General features: G+C 32.6%; 1 protein-coding gene across 6 annotated transcripts in view; it reads left to right on the top strand.

Moving 5' to 3' along the window:
• The window catches only part of LOC139510640 (uncharacterized), a 28,254-nt gene extending 16,533 nt beyond the window's left edge, over positions 1–11,721 (top strand). For 2 of the 6 annotated variants that reach the window (XM_071297194.1, XM_071297202.1), the window contains exons 2-3: positions 6,929–7,177; positions 9,004–11,721. In XM_071297194.1, the coding sequence (XP_071153295.1) occupies positions 6,929–7,177; positions 9,004–10,732 (1,978 nt within the window). In that variant the 3' untranslated portion in view covers positions 10,733–11,721. Of the gene's footprint in view, positions 1–119; positions 247–2,795; positions 2,934–6,116; positions 6,296–6,928; positions 7,178–9,003 lie in introns of those variants that run through there. The other 4 variants (XM_071297217.1, XM_071297214.1, XM_071297224.1 and 1 more) reach the window with 4 other exon arrangements.
• Positions 11,722–19,871: the final 8,150 nt, after the last annotated feature.

Here is a 19,871-nt window from a genome sequence, read left to right as displayed (position 1 = left end):
AACGTTAATATACCAGCATATTAAAGGTATGAATAATATATCTCTTTAAAACCCAATTGTCACCCGTACCTGACAATATTGATGTTTTAGCATTTGTTTTTTCTACATACTAATAATTACATCTACTTCTACGATTTAAGTGAGCAACACACGGGATTTACACCTGCTCGGTCGTTTAGGGAATACATATAAAATATGTTTGTGTCGTGTCATGGCGGAATTATTTTACATTTATTTCATCAATTGGTTAGTATATATAACATATACAGTATTCTATTAAGACTTTTTATTGCAAGCAAACTTATTTTTTTAAATGAACTAGTAAAAATAAATAAAATAAATGAAGCGTTTTTTTCTATTCACCTTTTTGGTTTGATTGTGTTTATAAAAATGTTATTTCCAATGTTCGTGGATAGAAAAAAAAGCTTGCATTTTGTGGATATTTCATATCGTTGTTTTACCAAAGTCGTAAATAATTCAGAAGATATGTAATTTGATGGACAATTAAAATTGTGGTTCCCCCTTAAAATTCCATAATTATGGGTCTATACAATATAACAACTTCACCTGCATATGAGATATACATTTACCAATTTACTGGTATTCGGTATTCAAGAGCTTAGAACTCCTTCTCAGACTTTGTAAAACGTCACCAGTGTCTGAGCAAAAGGGTGATGAACCAGGTGTATGTCAAAAAACGTATCTTCCTTCTAAAAAAAATGCATCAGAAGGTACCAAGACCTTGTTGGTAAATATTCCGTATGAACTTCTTAAATAATACACGATGGTCTTGAAGTATAGATTCTGGCTACTGCCGTTATTTATTATCTTAATAACGGGTTATTATTTTCTTTTATTTGTCTTTATGAATATTACTTCAAGTGTTTAGTCTGTTTTTAGTGATATAAATTTGACGTGTTTTTGTACCTATACATCCCGTCATTGTGTTGTTGTTCTATGGTAAAGTTTTGTTTTCTTGTCTTTCATTTCACTAATGTGCTTTGCCTATATGCCTTAATGTGATTCTTTGATACATATGACGTGGCTCTGTACTTATACATCTCGTCATTGTGTTGTTGTTCTATGGTAAAGTTTTGTTTTCTTGTTTTTCATTTCACTAATGTGCTTTGCCTATATGCCTTAATGTGATTCTTTGATACATATGACGTGGCTCTGTACTTATAACATCCGTCAGTGTGTTGTTGTTCTGTGGTAAAGTTTTGTTTTCTTGTCTTTCATTTCACTATTGTGCTTTGTCTGTGCACCTTTTAGTATTTTTTTTTTAAACATATGACGTGGCTCTATACTTTTGCGTCCCGTCGTTGCCTTGTTGTGCTTTGGTATCTTTTGTATTCTTGCCTTTCATTTTTGCTGTTGTGCTCTTAATGTATGCCTTTTTTTGTACTCCTTTTTACATGTTTGTTTGTATTTTGTAGTGATTGAGATCTTAACACAATGTTGACTGCTGTACCCTTGTTTTTCACATTTTTGCCTGTTGTGGCTTGTTGTTTTGTTCACACATCGTTATCAATGTAATGGATGTTTTTTTGCGGCTGTCATACAGGTGGGAGGTTTAGCTAGCAATAAAGGCGAGGTATAATATATTTTATACTTTGGAAAATGCTTGTAAATAGTAAGGAATCGGAAAGATGTTTGCCATTCGTTTGATCGAGCTTTTGATTTTGCCATTTGAGTAGAGACTTTCCGTTTTGAATCTTCCACAAATTTCAGTAATTTGGTGATTTTACAATATTTAGTAGTCCTAATTTAGTAATCAGTAAACTAAAGAACTCTTAGTTCGGTACTTTTTGTCGGTTTTATAGTTGTGTCTTTGTGCATAATATCGACCTTCAGTTTATCCCTTTGCAACTGATGTTGACAGCTTGATCTCTGGATGAACTGACACACCACTTTCCATGTAGTGTGTCGATAATCATCTAATTTAAAAGAAATATGTCAACCCTTTCATATTCTGTATGCGTCTTTGTCAAGCAAGGGTCCCGTAATCCCTAGATTGTTTTTTGTTGCTGTCTGTTATTATTCTTTTTCATTTGCTTTTATCATAAACCAGGTACATATTGGCCACCTGATCAACTGCCTAATTATTCGCAGGCTCTTTTGTTGATAGAACGTCGTCTCATCGGTAATTATACCATCTCTCTTTTTCTTTGTATATAGTCTTAAAGACTTGTTGTGCTTACGAACTTCTATTATATACATACTCATTGATTGATTGACTAAGATGAAATGTACATAGGATCCTTCGCCTGTAACTGATACAGGGAAAGACACAACACACTGAAGATTTGATCATCTGAAGCTTTTCTGTCCTTCAGTTAAAAATCATGACATGCATCAAATGTCAATAATTGAAAAAAGTTCAAAATAGATCATTTAATCATTAAATCTTATATAAAATGATAATGATTCCATAATTTAGGAAATTATTTATAGGTTCTCTTTTTAACAAGGTTGATAAAAAGCATATCAGTCATTAACCACCTTGTAAACAGATTTTTAAATTTACATCTACTCGTGTCCCTGCACTATTAGAACAGAGCTATTCTACTAATTGAATCTTTAAAATTTGAATGAAGCCCATTAAATCTCGATATAGTATAAAATTACTTTCTTTAAAATTTCTATGCAAGAGAGATGAATCAAATTATCTATCTCTGTATGATTAAAGATAGTGACATGATAAATTGGTTCTTATTAATATTCCATATTCTGTTATCACCTTTTAACGATGACCCCTATCCATTTTACCTATACAAAATATTTCAAAAGTCACTATAGAAGGTTTATTTACTTCTAATATGCGTTTAAAACCAATTTAAAATAAATTAATTGAATGTTAACTGTGTAATGATAGCCTGGGAATTTCGTATGCAATGGGTCTTCGCTGTAATTCACTACCAGATATAACGTAAGTAAGAATTTCATTAAAAGTTGGCTTGAAAAGATAATTAAACGTTGATCGATATATTATTTACAACCACTTGGTTGATGCCACTGCTGGTGGAGTTTTATTTCCTCGAGGGTATCACCAACCAAGCAGTTCGCACTTCTGTGTTGACTTGAGTTATCATTGAAATGTACATAGTTATAAAATAACTGTTAACAAAACTTTGAATTTTTGAAATACTAATGCTTTAAATTTCTACCTCAGGAATAGATTACCTAAGTTGTATTTTGCAAAACTTTTAAGAATTTTTGGTCCTCAATGCTCTTCAACTTCGTACTTTATTTGGCTTTTTTAACATTTTTTTTATTTTGAATCTTTTGTAAACGAAACACGCGTATGGCGTTTACATAAAATTTCAATTCTGGAATATGTGATGAGTTTATTTAGAAGTACATATATCGAAATAAGTTGACCTAACTATAGCTACCACCACCAACAACAAAATGGGAATTCAAATTCGTTGCATGAATATTGCGTGTAATAATATTTTATATCTAAAAGAAAAAAGTATAATACTGCTAAAAATAAATGCTTCTCTAAACAAGAAAACATTTGGAAACGACAATTTCTTCTCAAATTTGGCTAAATATATCCTGCAGTCAGCTAACTACTGTATAAACATCAGGTACAAACATACATGTTTGCTTTATTTTTGTACTTCCACAAATAAGTCTCCTGTCATAATCCGCTTCCATAGTAGCAAACGGTTATGTGGATATGTCTTTTTGTGTAACAGGTCTTTTTAGGATCCCCTTCGCCGTCCACGTTTAAACTATGCCGATCTCTTTGGCAAATTAGAGACATTATTTGGATATACTGACGTGCAGGATGCAAATAACAGGATAAAAACAATATTCATATATTGCCGGAAATTAAAAAAAATGTATTTCTATCCGCTACGAAACCGCAAACGGCTCCACGAGTCTCACTTTTCATCCTGTTTCTAAAGCTCATATAAATATTTTATTTTCATTTTCCCACAGTGTACATATATTACATATATTACCGGGCGTGTATTTCCTATCATGATTTCCTCGATAGAGAGTTGCTGCCCACAGGGAAGCTATTAAACGAAGAGTTCCAAATGGTGAACTTGAAATCATCCCTTCGTAAATATTTCGGACACCATCACGAGTTGGTTGACCGTTATGGAATAACCCTTTCACAGCTGATATCGGATATGTTCCTTATGTCGTAACTACAAACCCCTTTCATTTTCACAAATGTGACATACCGAATTAGAATATTTACCGGATTTGTAATAACATAAACAACAAGACGGGTGCCACATGTACAGCAGGACCTGCTTACCCTTCTGGAGCACCTGAGATCAACCCCAGTTTTTGGTGGGGTTCGGGTTGCTAAGTCTTTAGTTTTCTATGTTGTGTCTTGTGTACTATTATGTCTGTTTGTCTTTTTCTCTTTTAGCCATGGCGTTGTAAGTTTTTTTTTTAATCTATGAGTTTTGACTGTCCTTTTGGTATCATTGGCCTCTCCTTTATAATTTATTAGATACTATCAGTTTTCTTTCCAGTTTTTGCTTATTTTGTTAGTGTTCAAGTTTCTATTATTGTTACGTTCGTTTTACCAGCATATTGAATGTAGCACTACTGCAGTACCTTACACTGATTAGAAAGTATTGCAAGGTTTAGCAGAATTAAAAGGATCTCGAATTGTATGTGTTGGGCTTAAACTATGATAGCGAATTCATTTTTTTCTGAACATTGACTGTATTGAGAACGTTGTTTCAATATGTTTGGATACTTTTGAGTTCACAGTTGCATTTTAAGATAATGAATAGTTTTTATTATTTCGAATTGCAATTTCGTTATCAAGTAACTATCAGTGACAGCGCCTTTGGAATATGTGCCTTTTCAACACTTTTTCATCGTCACTGATGAGTCCTATGTAGACGAAACGCGCGTCTGGCGCAAAAATAAAATATCAATCCTGGTATCTATGATGAGTTTATCTATATCTTTAAAAATCATATTTAAATAGTAAAAGACTTCTATCTTGATGTCAACGATTATGAGATGTTTTGCCTTTTTTTTATTACATTTATTGAAATAAAAATGTAGAAGGATTTAAGATCAGAGCTGAAAGTACCTCTTAAGTTTTTAATTTACTCTACATAAAAAATTGACAGCTATATGTTCAGTTGAAATTCAATTATGTTTTCACTTTCGCTTTTAAGCAAATGTAAAGAAATGTATATCTAAACACTTATCGCAGGTTTTATTGAAGGTTGATAAAGTCACTTGGCTCAAGTACTTTTAAAAATCAAAATATTTTTTGTCAAATATTTGTACATTAAAGTATAATGCTTTATAAAATATACTTTTGTAATGAAAGTATCTCAATGATCAATGATTCTCACTCCAGCGGTCCTTGATACAGATGAGGTTTAAGAAGCTAACCTTTAACAAACAATGATTCTTGTGAACAAAATAGGAAGAAATAAATAACGTATTTGTCATTGATATCAAAGCACAATAGATGCTACTTATGACGTAACTAAATATTAAATATTTTTGAGTGACAATTGAAAGCATACAATGGTTATTAAGAATTTTATGTATACACATTGTAACACATTATCACATCCTCTAAAGACCATGATTTTGATTTAAAACCGTCTGAAAGAAAGAAATATTTGGTACATCGAACACGTGTTTGTGTTGCAATGGTTTGTGGTATTTTTCGGACTTCCTCATTTATGTTCAATGACGGTGGGTACATTGTAATATTAAAACGTAATACATTTCATTTTCAAAACATAGTAGACCATTCAATAGACATTTGATTCTATTTCATGAATCAATTTAAATGTTACTGCATAATAAAGTGCGTTAAAAATGGTGTAATAAGATTTTTATTAATTCTCAAATAACTTTTTCACCAAAATTAAGTAACAGTATACTATGGTTTGACAATCATATGCCCGAGTTATAAATTGTTTCATTAATAATTTGATTTTTAAATTTCAATAGTTGTAAACAAAACCAATATATGCAAACATGACAACCAGTTTTCTCTTACTTTATATTGTTCTACAGACAAAGACATTTTAATAAATAAGTAACTTTAACCGTTTATCTGGTTCTATACCATTTCACAAATAAACTTGTGTTTTTTCATTGTTTTTATTGTCATTTTAACAATGCACTGAATAAGAGAACATATATATTTAGTTGAATGGTATGAGATTTTTTGAAGATAGATTCAAATTAATGAGGCAAATATTACAGATTTTAAAAGATATTTTATTGACATGAGCAGTAAATTTCAACATATAGTAAATAGTGTGTGCTTGTGTTGCAATATGTAAGTAGTTTTAGATTTTTTGTTTTATTTGGAAGTCACCATCGTTTCATTACGCACATATTATTTTGCTTCACACTCTACTTAATTAGTTTCTTATCAGCTGAAATTGTAACTACAAAAGCAATGTTTTTGTATATCAATAACGCTGTAAAACATTTACCCGGTGTTGTTTATATGTAATGGTTGCATATTAATATCATAAATATGGAATAACTTATATTGTGTTTTAACGGCTTTGAATTTTGATAATGTATCTGGCATTATTTAGAATCAAGAAGAATGCAGTAAAGTGATCCTAGATTTTTATAAGGCATTTAACCATTTTACGTGAAAATGAGATGAGATAGTGTGACGTGTGGATTTATTGTGTATTGGGTGACTTTTCTACATGAGGTACAAGTGCATCCTGTTCATTTCATTTACATATGGCGTTTCAATGCATTCGGAACCAAATAAATTGCTAAATCACGCCGACATAGTTAACCGTTCGATATGAAATTATTGTTATTTATGAATACAGCAAATCGTTGTGGTTATTACGCAAAAAAAAATAAAATTTGAAGAGTACCTTAAAACCCACCATCAAAATCGAAAATACATATTTATCTGGTATATATTTTTTTTATTTTTCAGTCGTGACCATGACATGGCGGATTTAGATGATCCTCATATAGTGGAACTAATGCGGAAAGGAACAATCCCGCCATCTTTGTCACTAAGAGCGCCACCTACACACATTGGCACAACACATCACCGGAATGATACTTTGGGTATATCAAAAGAGGAAATCTCCAAAAGATACATCATAAAGCTTCATCGAGATAGACTTCGAAACAATGAAGCTGTTTACAAGTCTTTGGACAACCTGCCAATTAAGATAAAGTAATTGACCTTTTTATTGATAGACATATTTACACACCTATCGAATGTTTATAAAGAAATGTGAGGTTAGTCCAAAATTGATCTGATGATCTTTCTTTTTATGAATTGGTGGGACTGTGAGACGTCCATGAGTGCAGCCCATAAAGAAAACATTGAAATTACCCATTCATACTGGAGGTGACAAGTATCAGTCTTAAAATCGCCATAGACCCATTTGAGGAATACAAATCGAACATCATTTGATCCTTTATGATAATTTTTTTTGCACACATGGATACCTTCAAATCACGTACTCCCTTCTAATGGGTCAATAACAAAAAAATGTTATCAGCCAATTCTACATTTTCAGCGATGTAACCTCATTTTCTAAAATATATAACGGTCTAAGAGTTGTTTTCTCACAGTTCTTGTAATAATTGGAGCTAATTGAATTTGATGCAACAGATTAGTATACGCAATATCTTGTGGCCGATAGATTGGATATCGTTTGTGTATGCTTGGGTCCAATGCAAAAATTTATTCCCAAATTCTTTACACACGGAATGAAAAAAAAACTGCAGTTACAATTAAAAAAAGGAAAAAAAACAAAAATATGGAAGTTTGATTAAAAATAAAGCCTTTGCTTGTGCTACAGGGGATATTTCGTGAAAAGGAGGTAACCATTCCTGGAAACATTTGAATACGGTATCCCATGATGTATGATTTATCTTCTTGAAATGAATCTAAAACGATTTAGGGTCGGTAATTTCATGTTTTCTGTATGGCTGGCGCCTGCGGTCCAAGCAAATTCTTAACAAAATAACGTCAGATGTAATTGCCATCTCTGACTAATGTCAGAAGAACAATATTACGGCACAACACATTTGTAATAATGATAAATCCAATACCTTTTTATCTTGGTTGGTATACTTGATATGCTAAATAAACTGAATAGTCATACTAGCCTCTTCGAAATTTAAAAAAAAGAGTTTACATTGCAAAGAATAATATTTTTATGCCCCACCTACGATAGTAGAGGGGCATTATGTTTTCTGATCTGTGCCTCCGTTCGTCCGTCCGTCCGTCCGTCTGTGCCTTCGTTCGTCCGTCCGGTTAAAGTTTTTGGTCGAGGTAGTTTTTGATGAAGCTGAAGTCTAATCAACTTGAAACTTAATACACATGTTCCCCATGATATGATCTTTCTAATTTTAATGCCAAATTATAGTTTTGACCCCAATTTCATGGTCCACTAAACATAGAAAATGATAGTGCAAAGTTCAGGTTAAAGTTTTTGGTCAAGGTAGTTTTTGATGAAGTTAAAGTTACATCAACTTGAAACTTAGTACATATGTTCCCTTTGATATGATCTTTCTAATTTTAATTCCAAATTAAAGTTTTGACCCCAATTTTACGGTCCACTGAACATAGAAAATGATAGTGGGAGTGGGGAATCCGTGTACTATGGACACATTCTTGTTGAATATGCCCATATGTTCAAATCTATGCTACAAGTGATTAACCATATTCCAAAGACTAAATTAACTCTTGTAGATACCAGGCTAAAAGGCAACGAAGCGTCTTTGTTATGTATGCGAGAAATAGAAAATCAAAATTTTATAGTGATCCAAAAAAAAAAATAACGGAGTCAGAAATCCAAACAGAGCATCTATTAACCAAACAGAAAAGATTAAATACCCTTCTACGACAAAATTACAATAACAAGAAACACTTCGTACGATTTTGTTTCCTGACTTTTTATATGTCATTAATATTATTGTTTTGTTATAGAACACAATTTTATCTTAATTTCACATTTCATAAACATCCTTATTATTACTTTATTTTAGACAAGTTGCACAAGATTCCTTTGAAAAAAGTTCCAGTGCAAGAAAGTCTTCTCCTTCAAGCTTTCGGAGTAGAAAAAGTTCACGATCTGTGCATCTTCGGGATGTACGAAATCATAAAAATCAAACAATCACAAAATCACTCGATTCTCCATGGAACAAGAGCAATGCCATAAATCCACGAAAACAACGTTCAAAGACTAAGTTGTTACCCAGGGTTACTGGAAGTTCGGAATCTGAGAAATCCAAAAATGATGACGAGGCTAAGCACGTTAGTTTTGAACCAAATGCTTTTAATATGCTCGAGTCCGAAATGCCCTATATCTTTTCAGCTGGTTTCCAAGGCTATCAAAATCGTGTTAAATTATCAAGAAAAAAACCTATAGCATTTGGACAAACAATAAACACTACTGGGTCCAATATCAACAATGGTATTAACATTAACAGCAATCAAGAGTTTCAAAGACGATATCAGCGGATTTTAGACGCTGATAAGCAGCCTCATTTTGTAAAAACGTCCCTCATAAAGGGACAGCGTGTAAACAATACTTACAATAACAAATACAGAAATATGTTTAATGAAGCTGAAACTGAAACTCAACGAAGTGAGGAACTATTTGCAATAAAATCAGTGCAACGCATCAATGAGCCATTTATTTTTACATCTCCAGCGTCCCCTACTCGTGTTCCAAATCCTAGTCTTTATTCTGAATGTCAAAACTCTGAAGTGGGTATCAATATTCGTACATCCCCTCCTTCCAGAGCAGCTTCCAGTATTCTCGCAGATGTGGACTCTCGCGAGAATTCGTCTTGCGGTGACCCAGATAATGACTTCCAGCAAAATGATCAAAATTACAATTTCGAACCTGTTGCATACGAAGAAAATGATGAAAAATCATATGACATAGAACAAAAGATTCCTACTTTGTCATTAGAGTTATTACGAGTCCACGAAAGTACTACTTCAGCACAAACGAAGAAGAGCATCGCATGTAATCTAACGGACATCACAGAACGTGATGAGAGCAATCTAACGAAGACAACAAGAAGTGAAATTGTTCCAGACATGAAAATTTCTGTAAAAATCAACTTTAAATCAACAGAAGATGTAATTGAAGAAAGCAACAGTGTCATATCAGATTCATCGAAAAGAAGTAAAGACAGCCTTACTCCTAGACAACCACGACATAATGCAAGCTCAGAATCTAAACGGACTGCTAGTTCTTTATCAGAAACCACATTAGATACAATTAGAGTGGAAGGACACCTATTTGGTGAGCATTCAGACATGGAGAAACGTAAAAGTAACCGCGAACCAGTTCAAAATACAGTTAACACAGAAAGAAGTGATCACAGCTCTGTGGATAAGGAGGAGGAAATTCCTCAGATAATAGTAGATTTGAATACGTTAAAAACAGTTAAGACACCAATAAAGAAAAACAGGAGTCAGATTAGAAGTTCAAAAGAGGAGAGCAAAGATCATAAACATAATAAAACAATTTCAGAAAAAAGTAATGAAAGACACACAGACGTTTCTCCTTCAGAGGATAATAATGGTTTCTTCCTAACTTATGAAAATGAACACGATTCAGCTTTATCCCATTATGAAGAATCTTCGAAGATTGAAGAACTTCGTGACTTTAATTGCAATAAGGAAAATACTCCACGGACGGAGGTTGATGACAGTGGAATCTCGATTTCTACTTTCGAAAACGAGACAATCAAATGTTAAATGATTAGACAGAGGAGGATGGTATTTAAAGTTAAATCGTGCATAGTAAAAAACAGATTTTACATTTTATTATATAGTCATAGTATGTACAAAAACCTCTTTACCTCGCACAAATTAAATTCAGAAATAATGTTAAGGCATATCATTTCCCCTAGTACTATTTAGGGTAAGACACAAGACTAAAATGAAAGAGTATACTAGTGAACCTGAGGAGGATTAGGGTAAATGTTTTGTCGGTAGTTGAATGCAGACTGATCTCTCTCTTTATTCAAATAAGATCTTGTCATATTTTATACATGCATTTATTTATTCAAACAATATTGCTACACCAAGGTATGCTACGTTGATTTAAAATAATCATTTTGGCAGTACTAAATAATATGTCCAATTGGTATCGAAAAAAAAATGAAATGAAAGTTTATGATAGACAGACTAACGTAACATGAATATTCATAAAATGGTTTGTAAAAAACAAGTAAACTTTTAACATAGATGAAATGACTAAATATGGTTATAGTCATTCATATATTTCTGTATGTTTTCTGAGTTCTGTGCTAACATAAGCATGAAACACAGATATCATTTTCAGAAGCATAAAACAAAGATGAGCATTTTAATAGCCAAGTTTACACAAGATAATGCCCATTCAAGTTGGTTATATTTTTGTCTGAATGACAATAAATTCATATTTTGATTTTTTTTGTATATTTAGGTAAGAATTATTTTATTACACAAATCTTTTGCCTGTTTAAATTAAACGTTACTTCGTTCTTGAAGTCACGTGATGACTGAAGTCTGAGATTCATTTCAAATATTTTATGACCGATAATTCTGAATCATTTGTTATATATTGCATGTATTTTGATTTTATTATTATTTTCAGCATAATTTTATTTATATGTCATCAAGAAAATTATGAAAAAGACGTGTTATTTTATTGAAATCCATTGATTTTTGTTATGTTCATTACAAGCATGTTATTAAATACATCACTGTTAATTGTTTTTCCTTGCCTCTCAAATTTTTTGTTCCCTTAGTCGTAGCCACAATTTATCCTTCATTTACTCGTTTAACATCATCACTGATAATGACCAGAAGTTATCTTTACTATTCTTGAATTCTGGTACCTTTATACTGACTACCAAGTCGATGATACCGTCGGGAATAAACAGTCTCATCGAGCCAACAGTAGAAGCCTTCATTAGAAACACACAAATGTTAAAATGAAATTAAAAAAAAATATACAGAATTTATTTTAAAAGAAGAATAACAAAAATACAGAACTCCGTGGAAAATTCCAGACGGCAAGTCTCTTATCAAATGGCAAAAACTCAAACACATCAGACGAATGGATAAAATCTGTCATATTCCTGACTTGGTACAGGCATTTTCTGATGTAGAAAATGGTTGATTAAACCTTGTTTTATATATGACTTTTGAACAGTGGTATATTACTGTTGCCTTTATTGATAGCTAGCTAATCCTCTAAATGGTGTGACATCCGTATAAAATTCCATGATGTTGACATCCAATTGTGAACAAAAAAAACCCAGACAAAATAGGTACATATGTCAAACTTAGAGGTACATCTGTCAACATTGTTATAATCTATAACCCTATAAAAAAGGGGCATGCCAACTAAGAAAAACAAAAAGGCTTATAATCGGATAAGCATAAACAAAAAAAGAATACTTAAATTATACATAGTACAATACCACAATGACGGGATGTTAAAGTACCGATCAACGTCAAATGGATATTACAAGAAATAGACTAAACAGTAAAAGTAATAATGTATAAAGACAAATAAAAAAAACCCACTATGACACATAATTAAGATGACAAAGAATGTCAGTATCTAGAATCTATACTTCAAGACCATCGTGTATTATTTGTGATGTTGTCTGAGATGGAATATATATCAACAAAGTTTTGTTAGCTTTCGATGAACTTTGTTTTTTAAAAATAAGACGAGAAGTTCTTGAACAAGACCCTGGTTCATCAATTTTTGCTCAGTCACTGGTGACGTTTTATAAATTATGAATAGCAACTGCAAGCTCTTGAATACCGGATGAGTTGAGAAATGTACATCACATATCCAGATGATGTTGATATTTTGCTACCTAGGTGGGGGAAATTGACAGTTTCAAAATTAAAATCGTCTCGTTTATCATAGATTCTGGTACTTGTATGACTGCATATGTCAAATTCGATGTATAAGTCTTAAAATGAGACAGAAGAAGCCGTGATTGTATCTTTAGTCTCGGTGATATACTAATGGAACCCAGTGAGGAAATATTGGATTGTTAAAGGAAAAAACATCATCAATATATCTGAAAATGAAACTAAATGATCTGGCCTATTTGATCTTCGTGATGTTTTATGGGTATCTGACTGACTCAGACGCAAATAAAAAGGTCGGTAAGAAGAGGAGCACAGTTTGTTCCCACAGGAATACCGAAAATTTGTTGAAAAGTATACCTCCAAATTCAACAAATGTGCCACCAATAAGAAACTCCAGCATATTGATCACCTGTTCCTCTGTGTAGATTTTTTTTACCTTTTATACATAAGTAAAACCGACTCGAAACAAAATAAAAACAGAAGTTTTGCAGCGCATAAAAGATTGAAACCACTTATGTATTTAAAATCATTCTATCCCATTATTCTTTCTGAACTTTCAGATGCTTACTTTGTGTTTGGTATTATCCTTCTGGGCTTTGGCCTGTTGAAATATATATGTGCGAAATCCGACAAAAACCAATAACCACTGAAAGTGCTATATCATCTCTCAATTTGTTGACTATCGACAAAAAAATGTAATGATTTAGGACTTCGATCAACTGAAATAAAAATAAATCATAGTTATCTTTCTTTGAACTATACATGGAATCCAAATTATAATGCTCGATACAAGGGAGATTTTATAGTCGATAAAGTAAAACTCACCTGTAACGATGAGATTGATACAGTAAATATACTAATCAGGTACCACAATTGAAATTGTGTACGCCAGACGCACGTTTCGCTTACAAAAGACTCATCAGTGACTCTCTCATCAAAAAGTCTCTTAAAGTCCAAGCAAAGTACAAAGTTAAAGAGTATGTTTCCAAACTTTTTGCCAAATACAGCAAAATAAAGTTTATTTCTGGGGTAGAATATCCTTATTATTTTGAACAAATTCAAAGTTTTATAAACAGTTAATCTATAAATATCACTATAATCAATAATAACTTAATGTCAACACAGAAGTGCTGACTACTGGGCTGGTGTAACTCTCAGGGAAAATAACTCCATTCACAGTGACATCGACCCAGTGGCTGTAAACTTACTATTCATTGATACCAGGACTGCAATTGTGTACGCCAGGCGCACATAATGTCTATAAAAGACTGACCAGTGACGGTCTCATAAAAAAGGCCAACAAAAGTACAAAATTCAAGAGTATTAATCCCTCTCTTTTTTGAGGACACACCTAAAAGTTTTGCAAATACAGATAAGGTTATTGATTCCTCGTGTAGAATTTCCTTAGATTCGAAAATTTCAAAGCTGTTTAAACTCGTACTTGATTGGCCTTTCAACAATTTTGACAAGAAACTGATCTAATGAGTCTTTGTAGTCGAAACTGGTGTCTAGTCTTCCTAATTATTAGCCTGGTATCTTAGAAGAATTAATACAGATCTATATAAAAGAGGTGCAAAAGATATCATAAAAGCATTCAAACTTAGAGATCGAAAATAAACTGACAACGCCATGCCTAAGAAAGAAAAAGCATTCGTGGATAAAGTACGGGATTGTAGTAACGACATAAGGAACATACCAATATCATATGTCAAGTCAGTTCTTGTCCATTCGTTTTTGATTCGTTTAGTTATTTGATTTTGCCATGTGATTATGGACTTTCCCAATTGATCTTCCTCTAAGTTCAGTATTTTTGTGATTTTACTTTTTATATGTACACGTGAAACGGATATTCCAAAACGGTCAACCAGCGTCCGTTAAATTTGCAAAGAAATTATCTCAACTTCACCATTTGGTTTAATAGTTTCTTTGTGAGCAGCAAGGAAATCATGATAGGAAATACAAGCCCGGTAAAATCGTATCAATTGGGAGATATATACTTCGTATTCAGGCGCTGCTGGAATGTTGCTACATAAGAGTGGAAATATAAAAAAGAAGATGTGGTATGATTGCCAATGAGACAACTCTCCACAAAAGACCAAAATGACACTACTATAGGCCACGTACGGCTTTCAAAAATGAGCACAGCCCATACCCCATAGAAAGCTATTAAAAACCCGAAATGACAATGTCAAACAATTCACAGGAGAAAACTAACGGTCTTATTTATGTACAAAAAAAAAACCGAAAAACAAACATGTAACACATAAACGTACGACAACCACTGAATTTCAGGCTCCTGATTTTACAACTAGGAAGCTGAAATCATATCTTTTGTCGTAAAATTTTGTTTTCAACCGACCCTCATTGTCCTTTTTTTAGATATAAGTCAAGATATTATACATGTAACTTAATCTATCTGTTGGATCCTTTATATCTAGTTCGATGGGATAAATGCGTTCAACATAGTCACTAAATTTTGAATTATATAGCAAGAGAACATCGTCTTTAAAGCGGAAAGTAAAATTAAAGTATATTGCTAACTTCTTTTCTAACTTCCTTAGAAGTTTCTATATCTAGTCAGCCTCATAAGAATGAAGGAACAAATCGACAAGAAGAGGGGCACAATTGGGCCAATTGATATGCTGATAGTTTTTTGAAAAACACGTCCTCCAAACGTAACAAATATGTTGTTAATCCAGAAATCAAGCATCTTGATAATGTCAGTTTTAGAGATTTTTTACTTTGAACAAGGACGTATAACTAACATACGTCCTTGCTTTGAATCGGAGAGATTTTTTTATAAAAGTATTTATCTCTCACTAAGACAATATATTTGATTATACGTTGGTCATTCATTTTAATGAAACAACGCAATACCAACTCTTAGACGAGTAAATACAGATCTATATACATATACTAAAATATGCCCTAAATTTCGAGAAGTTTTCGTATAAAGAGATGTCTGGAAACAATATGTTTGTTAACTGGTTAATGAGTTTAAGAACTAAAATTTATCAACATACGTACATTGAATGCTTTTTAGGTTGCCATCTTGGATTGTTAAATAGCAGTACACCATATGGCTAGTTTTTTTGCTTCAACCTGCAAATATTCATAGACAGATTTGCGATTGATGTGTAAGACAGTTGGTTTGAATAAAGAAAACGGTGATTTATAACATTATCCAAACTATTAAGACAAATACCAAATATAGGTGTTTTTTAAATCAATTTTTCAACTTAGCCATTTAAGGAGAGATAATTCTAATGGAAAAATTCATACTTGAATAATGGCATTTTTGTTTTTACTTGCAGCAACAAAACAAGATCGGTGATTTTTTATCACATTTTTGGAATGAAAGAACAATAAAATCTTCATTTTAGCAAAGTCTAAGAAACATTCTTTTTGCGGAAATATATACCAATGCCCAATCTTAAGCATTTATATATATAATAATAGATAAAGAAAATACAGAATAGCATGCAAAAGATTTTTTGTCCTTCATGTGTAACTAAAGATTGATCAATGATTAGTCCTAAACTATCAATTTGACATTTGAATGAAATGATGGCATTAATCTCTTACAAGACATAGAAGACTGGATGTGTCAAAGCGACACGAATGGCCCCGTCCAAAAAGTTGAAAAATTTGCAATTTGAATAACACATGTGGAAACAAACATAATGGTAGTCTCACATATCAAAAATCAGCTAAAAATATGGAGGTGTATAGAAAAAAAAGTCCATATAACTGTGATTTTCAACAATTTATCAAAATCCAAACCCCGCAATTTCGGTAAAAATTAGCGGAGCGGAACAAAACTTAACCTTGATCTTCCACTCATCAAAATTAACTCACATACCAAAATCAGCCCAATATCTGAAGGCATTTAGAAAAAAGTCTGTATAACTGTGATTTTCAACAATTTATCAAAGTCCAAAGCCCGTAATTTCGGTAAAAATTAGCAGAGCGGAACAAAACTTAAACTTGATCTTAAACTAATCATCGTTAACTCACATACCAAAAATCAGCCCAATATTTGAAGGCATTTAGAAAAAAAGTCCGTACAACTGTGATTTTTAACAATTTATCGAAGTCCAAAGCCCGTAATTTCGACAAAAATTAGCGAAGCGGATCGAAACTTAAACTTTATCTGCAACATATCATGGTTAACTCACATACCAAAAATCAGCCCAATATCTGAAGGAGTTAGAAAAAAACCCGTATAATGGTTTGTTGCGGAATGACGGAATGGCGGAATGACGGAATTTCGGAATTACGGAAATAAGGAATTTCGGAATTTCGGACAAGGGTAAAACTATATGGCACCGACAACTTCGTTGCGGGGCCATAAAAATACCAAAGGGGCAGCCAAACACCACAAGTTAAAAAAGAACAGGCAGAAAACTGGAGGTTTGGCGACACGAAACTTGAACAAAAACAGGTGTAAGGTCCAGTGCTCCGAAAAGGAGGTTATTAGAAGGGTTTTTTCTTTTTTCTTTATTATAGGTATCCCTTTATCTTACATATAATGTTAACATCGAACACTTAATTCGTGAATACTCTTAAATCTTTCATAAAACTGAACTACGAATTTCATTTTGGGGTTGCATTCAATAAAGAGAGACAGAATGTATCAATTAGACAAAAGATATAACAAAAGACTTTATAAATAATGCATTCGACGCGCTTTTCTTGATTTTACCTTCAGCAGGAACACCTAAAGCCAATGATCTCTAATTAAGAATCAAACAGTTGAAGAGCTATATAACCAAATAGACATAAAAAAAAATAATAGCAAAAATCAATCTAAGTATAATAAAAGAAGATGTGGTTTGATTACCAATGAGACAACTCTCCACAAAAGACCAAAATGACACAAAAATTAATATCTATAGATCACCGTACGACCTGAGGGTGTTGAAACCTAAGTTCCTTTTTAATTTCAAAATTCGTACACGGACAATTTTAGAAACGTTCCGTTTATAAATCATATAAGTATTGAAGTACGGACTACTGAGCTGATGACACCGTCGATAACTGATAGTCAACCAGCAGAGGTATCGGCCCAGTGCTGTTAAAAATGAAAGCAGTAAGTTATACCGTATAGCGGGTTATTTTCGCTGGGTGTACATTTTCGGGTATTTTTGTTTATAGAACAAAATCGCCAAAAAAAATCCGCAAATTTTAAAGTGTACATGCAAAGGTACTGATAAAAGTTTGGAATTCGCTAAAATTATAGCCGCCATAATATTTCGTACATCTTATTCAATGAAAATCGCGAAATCTGCAATAAGTTATCTATCACCATCACAGAACAACATTGCAGCAATATTTAAAAAATATCTTAACTTTATACAACTATATCTCCTTTACAATGAAGTCAAATGGACAACGACATGACAAACACCATCTTCTTGTTAAAAGAAAAATGTATCTTATAAAACGTCATCAGTGTCTTAGTAGAAAATCATTAAACCCGGGTTATGCCAAAGATCGTCTCATCTTTCAAAAAAGTTCATCGGAAGATACTGCGACCTTCTTGATAAGTATTCTGTATCATCTTCAAAAATGAGACATGGTCTTGAAGTAATATCATAGTGATTTTCATCTATGGTAATTTGTTATATTCTTATTTTTCATTTTTGCTGATGTGCTTTTGTATGAGTTGTCTTCTTGCCATTTTGTTTATACTTGTTAACATAGTTTTTTGTTTACAGTAATTGAAAACATAACAGTTACACAATGCGGACTCACACATTGTAGTCAATATAATGAAACTCTATGCGACTGCCATACTAGTAATAGATGTAGCTAGCTATATAACAAGTTTTAATCCACTATTTTCTATGTAAGGAAACGTCTGTACCTAGTCATTTTCCATTATTTTGATGTGTTAACTAAGGATTTTCTATCCCAGGAATAGCTAACCTTGGCCGTATTTGGCACAACCTTTTTGGAATTTTGGGTCATCAATGCTCTTCAACTTTGTACTTGTTTGGCTTTATAACTATTTTGATCTAAGCGTCACTGATGAGTCTTATGTAGACGTCTGGCGTATTTAATTATAATCATGGTACCTTTGATAACTATTAGCTTTTGATTTTTCCATTCTGATAAGGGACTTGCTGTTTGTCTTTTCCTTGCAGTTCGGTCTTTTGTTACTTTGTTTTTTTCAGTTTCTAGAATAGTAAGATAAGACGACTACAGGTCCAAATTTCTCTTATTGCAGAATATCGTGTCTTCTGTGATTGTTTTCTTATAATTATACAGTGTCCACTTTATCAACCGTATTCTAAACGAGAAAAAGTTAAACAATAACTGAATGAAACATATTGTATAGGGTCAAGGGTTTAAAATTGGGATTACCAACCTGTAAAGATGGTATGTTTGATAGTAGCGGAAATTGTACCGTAATATAAGTTTTCTACAAAAGCTTAAAGAAGAATCATTACAAATGACGTTTGATAAGACGTTTTACGAACTAAGAGAGAGCTGATCTAGAATGTCGACCTTATAATAATTAGAAACTATTGAATTGAGTATCCACGTGTGCATCTGGGTCTCCGCTTGGTTGGTTGGTTGTTTTGTTAGTTGATGTCATATGTTTGATGAAAAACGGGATAGAGCTAAGAGCTTGTTTTATTGTAATACGTTTTTTTATAAATGCACTTGATAAGGGCACCCTTTCGCATTCTTTAAATAATAAATAGTTAGAGCGAACGAGTTCTATTTGTTTTTATATAGAATGATATAGATATTGCATCCCCTACATACACAAATACAAACAGGTTATCAACTTCCAAAAAATCTTTGTGCTTTCAAACAGACAATTAAATTTTTTCTATAATTGTAGGGTCTTCCCCATTCCAAGCAGTGCTGAATGTCTAGTTTGTACGCCAACGCAGCAAAAAGGACACCCATCATGACAGATCTTCCTGTATGACTGGGAACTCCGCTTTTCATATTTTTATACTTCAGTCATACAAACCCTTGGGTATCATGTAGTGGACAT

Source organism: Mytilus edulis, chromosome 1 (genome assembly GCF_963676685.1).
Source record: "Mytilus edulis chromosome 1, xbMytEdul2.2, whole genome shotgun sequence".
In the NCBI taxonomy this organism is placed as follows: Eukaryota; Metazoa; Mollusca; class Bivalvia; order Mytilida; family Mytilidae; genus Mytilus; species Mytilus edulis.
The sequence above is the reverse complement of the archived record's forward strand: the minus strand, read 5'-3'. Positions and strand labels throughout refer to the sequence as shown.